Source organism: Haliotis rubra, unplaced genomic scaffold (genome assembly GCF_003918875.1).
Source record: "Haliotis rubra isolate DU_JTF1 unplaced genomic scaffold, ASM391887v1 Scf2, whole genome shotgun sequence".
Classification (NCBI taxonomy): Eukaryota; Metazoa; Mollusca; class Gastropoda; order Lepetellida; family Haliotidae; genus Haliotis; species Haliotis rubra.
Window position 1 is genome coordinate 1,852,968 of NW_025766002.1, and position 7,250 is coordinate 1,860,217.

General features: G+C 41.2%; 1 protein-coding gene across 1 annotated transcript in view; it reads right to left on the minus strand.

Moving 5' to 3' along the window:
• The window catches only part of LOC124275257 (tyrosine-protein phosphatase Lar-like), a 168,005-nt gene extending 163,425 nt beyond the window's left edge, over positions 1–4,580 (minus strand). The window contains exons 1-2 of the mRNA XM_046710737.1: positions 4,507–4,580; positions 383–482 (exon numbers count right to left, since the gene is read on the minus strand). Of these exons, the coding sequence (XP_046566693.1) occupies positions 383–482; positions 4,507–4,512 (106 nt within the window). The 5' untranslated portion in view covers positions 4,513–4,580. The remainder of the gene's footprint in view (positions 1–382; positions 483–4,506) is intronic.
• Between the last annotated feature and the right edge of the window lie 2,670 nt (positions 4,581–7,250).

A 7,250-nucleotide genomic window follows, 5' to 3' on the forward strand; every position in this document is an offset into this window, starting at 1 on the left:
CTGGGTGAAAAACGTCGGCGGAAACATGTTGTGTGAGTTTGGAACACATGTTTAAGATGTTGGAATCTAAAGCCAGGATGGAATAGAAGGAAATTCAGGGATAAATGACGTGATGAACCTAATCAATAATATCCGACCGACAACAGAATTTCACTTCCACATTAAGCACAAACTGTTTAGCGTTAAGATATTTTGATTGTGGAACACTTCAAGTTTCCTTCTTCAAAATAGTTACAAATCGTCATCATTTAACGAAATAATCAAGAAAATACTACACTGCTACGGTTAAGGATGACAGCTGTTGTCCAGAAACAAATGGTGACGTGCAGTTGTGATTAATGGGTAATTAACTTATATTAGAAAATATTGAAAATATTCTCACCTGACGTGTGGGCTCGTCGGACCAGCGCAGACACCAGCACCGCCAGAAAACACACATACATCCTCATAACGCAACCATTAATGCTGGCACATACACCTACCTGGAAATAACAGCATACATATAAGACTATTAGTTTACCTTACCATGACACTAGGGTCAGGGCTTAGGACATGGGGGGAGGGGAGGGGGGATAGAGGGTCAGCTCCTTCTTGTAAGTATCCTTTACGAGCACAACCACCTGTCGTTAATATCCACAGTGATTCAAACGCCTGCTACTCCTTTAGAGGGTGAAAGAAGCATTTCCGTGGTGAGCAGTATCCTCAGTGATAAATCCATGTGGGTTTGAGGTAGAACAGGTGAGTTGGTGTCATGAACACTCTCATTGGAGTCCAGTCATATTCGATTCAGGCAACACACACAACACCACTAAGCTGTGTACCTATTGTGAGACCCCATAATACATAATATACCCATGTGACTCCGAAGCAATTATGGCTGAGTCTGTTGACCAATCACAGATACTGTTACAACATGCCATCAATCTCTTGACTGGGTCACCCTCAACTGTCCCATTGACAGAGGCAAGGCAATATGGCCGGCCTCACTGCTAGCTTGCTAGTTGCAGTGGGTGGGAGAGCACCTGTCTGGCTTAGCTGACCAGTTAGTGGACACAGCTGACTGGCTAGCCACGCAGTCTCCCTGTCTGTCCAAGCTCTGTACACAGCCTGGGCTCCTCACACTGTTCTGTCACTGACTGTTACCTGCCTCAATAGCCTCTGTCGCTTCACTCTCTTACCCTTTGTGGCAAGCAGGTGTTTGAATCGGGGGCCCTATTAGGGTTGGGGAAAGGCTTCAGAACAAGCAGTTATTATTTTGATGTAAATGTCTTTATGGGTATATCAAATAGTAATTAAGGCAATGAAAAACTCAACAGAAGAGTAATTATTACATTCTGCAATAAAACAGTATGTTATTGAGCACTGAATAAGGCATTAATAGAGAAAATTTCAAGTCGAAGAAATTAATCTTGGCATAACTCAAAATTCTTGCATGAATATTTCATTCAAACAGACAGATATATTGACATTTATTATCCAAACTGAAATAAAATTGTCTGCTAAATATTTCAACAGACACATGAACTCGTCTTCACAGAGAAAATGGCAACATGGTTTTGTTACAAATGAGATCTATCTAATGCTAAATCAATGGCATAAAGATAAATGAGTATTTTCACTGTGATCCTAAAGTCATAACTAATTTAAAGCATTCAACTCATTAGACATTTAATATTGTGAGCAAAACGTAGTCCAAAAGCATAAATTTCCTTCTCAAATAACACCTGGACACTGGTATCAACTTGGTTGCCCAGAGAGGGCCTCAGGGCATTTTTTACACATTCAGATGTAAACAATAAGAATGAACATAGGCTGTCACCCCTTGATGGCCAATTAATCATGCATGGCAGAAACACACTGAAGGTAAATGGGCTGTACTAAAAACCTACACCACAGAAACAAATGCATCTGGGGTTTCATCAACATAAATAGTTTCTTTTCTCCATTTTTTCCCAGTGACCAAATCCAACATCTTTCTTGTTCGTTAGTCCATGTTTATCCGTGTGTGAAATGTTGACTGTCATTCTCCATTCTGTTGAATGATATTCTTCTTATGGTATACAATTGTATCATACTGCCAATATGGTGTTATACAGGCACTAGGGTTTTACACAGGATCTGTGGTGTTATACAGGCACTAGGGTTTTACACAGGATCTGTGGTGTTATACAGGCACTAGGGTTTTACACAGGATGTGTGGTGTTATACAGGCACTAGGGTTTTACACAGGATCTGTGGTGTTATACAGGCACTAGGGTTTTACACAGGATCTATGGTGATATACACTAGGGTTTTACACAGGATCTATGGTGTTATACAGGCACTAGGGTTTTACACAGGATCTGTGGTGTTATACAGGCACTAGGGTTTTACACAGGATCTGTGGTGTTATACAGGCACTAGGGTTTTACACAGGATCTGTGGTGTTATACAGGCACTAGGGTTTTACACAGGATCTATGGTGTTATACAGGCACTAGGGTTTTTTACACAGGATCTATGGTGTTATACAGGCACTAGGGTTTTACACAGGATCTATGGTGTTATACAGGCACTAGGGTTTTACACAGGATCTATGGTGTTATACAGGCACTAGGGTTTTACACAGGATGTGGGGTGTTATACACTAGGGTTTTACACAGGATGTGTGGTGTTATACACCAGGGTTTTACACAGGATGTGTGGTGTTATACACACTAGGGTTTTACACAGGATGTGTGGTGTTATACACTAGGGTTTTACACAGGATGTGTGGTGTTATACACTAGGGTTTTACACAGGATATGTGGTGTTATACACTAGGGTTTTACACAGGATCTGTGGTATTATACAGGCACTAGGGTTTTACACAGGATCTATGGTGTTATACACAAGGGTTTTACACAGGATCTATGGTGTTATACAGGCACTAGGGTTTTACACAGAATCTGTGGTGTTATACAGGCACTAGGGTTTTACACAGGATCTATGGTGTTATACAGGCACTAGGGTTTTACACAGGATCTGTGGTGTTATACAGGCACTAGGGTTTTACACAGGATCTGTGGTGTTATACAGGCACTAGGGTTTTACACAGGATCTGTGGTGTTATACAGGCACTAGGGTTTTACACAGGATCTGTGGTGTTATACAGGCACTAGGGTTTTACACAGGATCTATGGTGTTATACAGGCACTAGGGTTTTACACAGGATCTGTGGTGTTATACAGGCACTAGGGTTTTACACAGGATCTATGGTGTTATACAGGCACTAGGGTTTTACACAGGATCTATGGTGTTATACAGGCACTAGGGTTTTACACAGGATCTGTGGTGTTATACAGGCACTAGGGTTTTATACAGGATCCATGGTGTTATACAGGCACTAGGGTTTTACACAGGATCTATGGTGTTATACAGGCACTAGGGTTTTACACAGGATCTGTGGTGTTATACAGGCACTAGGGTTTTACACAGGATCTGTGGTGTTATACAGCTACGCTTGCACACTAGGGTTTTACACAGGATCTATGGTGTTATACAGGCACTAGGGTTTTACACAGGATCTATGGTGTTATACAGGCACTAGGGTTTTACACAGGATCTATGGTGTTATACAGGCACTAGGGTTTTACACAGGATCTATGGTGATATACACTAGGGTTTTACACAGGATCTATGGTGTTATACAGGCCTTAGGGATTTACACAGGATCTGTGGTGTTATACACTAGGATTTTATACAGGATCCATGGTGTTATACAGGCACTAGGGTTTTACAAAGATCTGTGGTATTATACAGATACAAGAGTTTTACACAGGATCTGTGGTGTTATACACTAGGGTTTTACACAGGATCCATGGTGTTATACAGGCACTAGGGTTTTACACAGGAAATGTGGCATTATACAGACACAAGAGTTTTACACAGGATTTGTGGTGTTTACAGGCTCTAGGGTTTTACAAAGATCTGTATACTTGTCTTATGATTAATGATTAATGCTGTGAGTTTTAAGATCATGAAGTTTAACTAGGTTAAAACAGTCTCTAAGATCCAGTTTCAGTTTTCATTTCTGTAAGCCACAGAAGTTAAAACAAACAATCTACCTTGAATGGCATGTAAACTATCAAGCCTTGACCAGTGACTTGATCCGTCATGCTGAAGATCTCACATGACGAACGCATCCATAAAAACATGGTTATAGTGCTAGCTCACTGCTAAATACCACACCTAACAATATTCTTGTTATACCAATGCCGATGGCATGTAAACTATCAAGCCGTGGACCACACAATCCAGAGTGAGTGAGGCAGTATGGCTTTACATGAGTGAATGCTTTTAGCAATATCTTAGCAGGGAACACCAGAAATGGGCTTCACATATTGTATCCATATGGGGAAATCGACCCCGGGTCTTTGACATGATGAGCAAACACTTTAACCACTACAAAAAACCCATACAATCCAGAATTCAGAATAAGCAATGATATTAGTGAGTGAGTTGTGATAAAGGCCACTTTAAACAGTACCTCCATTGGCTGCAATTCCTCACATAAAGAATCCTGTGCTTTTTCCTCTAACAGCCCATCTCTAGAATCTTTCCCATGTGATAGTCCAATGAGATGAGTTTGATATAAATGAATAACTACATTTCTGGATGACTTCTTCCTGTTTACATCATCAAGCAGCCCTTGTGCCCTTACCCTTTACAAAGTCCACTTTACTTCACATTTGACAACGTATCATGGACTTCATACACAAAACTCAAACATGGCTGTTGTTTCACAGCCACATACTACTCAAAAGAAGTAAAGAACAGCTGATTATTTCATGCCATGAGGGCGGTGGGGTAACCTAATATAAGGCGTTCGCTCGTCATGCGAGACCCGGGTTCGATACCCCACATGGGTACAATGTGTGAAGCCCATTTCTAGTATCCCCCGCTGTGATATTGCTGGAATATTGCTAAAAGCGGCGTAAAACAAAATTCACTCACTCACTCATGCCATGACACCTTACTGACTGAGTTTGGTTTTACGCCGCTTTTAGCAATATTCCAGCAACATCACGGCAGGGGACACCAGAAATGGGCTTCTGCACGCATTGTGTCCATGTGGGGATTCGAATCCGGGTCTTCGGCGTGACATGACACATTAACTAAGGTGATATAAAAATCGGTTGTTCTTTAATTTCTTTCATGTGGTATACATTGTATTGACCTGTGAATGAATGAATGCAACTTCCATAACATCACAAACTGACCAATACACTTTAAACTTTGGTACTCTCTATGGATGTTTCAGGAAGTTATGAATAATCATGCTGACCTTTCATTTGCTGGACATTATAAACGGAACCCAAATAACTGGATGCATTATTCATTGCTTAAAAGCAAACATGAAATAAAAATTGAATTTTGCACTTTGAAAATGTACAAATTTGAGAGACAAAAAGATTATTTTGTCACATAGATTATAATTTGTTGATAGCAGTCAATACTGACACAAACGAGAAATGCTTGTAAATTTCTAATAGTGCTCTTTTGCTGAAATGTTCTTGACATTCTGAAATTCTCAATTTTCTGTGAAACCCCAAACCCCAAAAAATCATTTTTCAAAATCAAACCGTGGCACATCATTTAAATATTTGATAAATGTTATCTCGAAATATAAAAAACCCAAACTGTACCAAACCATTAAAACAGATCAAGTGAATATGCCAAAAGATTTTCCACAACCCAGACTGTTCAATCAGACTCTTCATAAATTGGTTGTTAAATTGACATAAATGATAAATTCATGACCGCCATTACCTGAGAAAAGCTAACACCAATTCCAGAGTCAGCATGTGGTGAACTACATATTTGTACAGAGAATATTTATGAAGGCACCTATACCAAGAACGATCAAACACGGCTGCCCCCCTTTGTGAAGAGAGTACCCCTTTTTGTCAATGAAATTTTCAGTCTGAGACAGACGATAAGTAACCATTACCTGCAAAGTGTAATATGAAAAGGTTGTAAATAGGTTGGGCAAAGATGGAACACCTGGTGGTCTAACTAGCTCTTATGGCCATTGAGTAAGGCTCAACTTTATTACAACAATTGAGGATTTTGAAAGAAGGAATGGGATTTTATGAAAGCAACCATGAGCTGAAGTTTAAAGACGAAAGATTACAAAAGATTTATTCTATGCAATATTCATGTGATCTGAAGGTGTGATCATGCTTGTAAAACATCCAGGGGGCAACACAGACATCTGACCCAAAAGTAGGTGGATGCTATTAAATATATTTTATTGCAGATAGAAACTTTTGAAGTTGCCGGGCTGTCTATGAAGGATGGATGGAGGGTAGGATGGATGGAGGGTGGGGATGGATGGATGGAGGGTGGATGGATGGAGGGTGGGATGGATGGAGGGTGGGATGGATGGATGGAGGGTGGGATGGATGGGTGGATAGATGGTGGAAGGGATTGATGGATGGATGGATAGAAAGAAGGTGAGATGGATGGATGGATGGAATAGGTATTTAGAAAAGGAAGGAGGGAAGGAGGGAGGGAGGGTGAGATGGATGGAAGGATGGATGGTGGGATGGATGGATGGATGGATGGAATAGGTATTTAGAAAAGGAAGGAGGGAAGGAGGGTGAGATGGATGGAAGGATGGATGGATAGATGGTGGAAGGGATTGATGGATGGATGGAGAGAAAGAAGGTGAGATGGATGGATGGATGGATGGAATAGGTATTTAGAAAAGGAAGGAGGGAAGGAGGGAAGGAGGGTGAGATGGATGGAAGGATGGATGGTGGGATGGGATGGAATGGGATGGAAGGGGGGAGGTATGGAAAAGAGGAAGGAGGGAAGGTGGGAAAGAAGGTGAGATGGATGGAGGATGGATGTGGGATGGGATGGGATGGGATGGATGAAGGGTGGATGGAAGGATGGATGGATGGAAGAATGGATGGATGGATGAAGAATGGATCGATGAAGAATGGAAGGATGGGGGATAGGATGTAAATAGGTCTTCAGGATAGTTTAATTTTTGCTTTACTCCGCTTTTTGCAACATTCCAGCAATATCACGGCGGGGACACCAGAAATGGGCTTCACACCTTGTACCCATGTGGGGAATTGAACCTATGTTTTGGGCGTGACGAACGAATGCTTTAACCACTATGATACCCTACCTCCCCTCAACTAGTAGTGACAGGAATACCAACACTGAATCAGGTTACAGAAATCAACCGCCTCTACTCAACCCACTGACATACCAAGA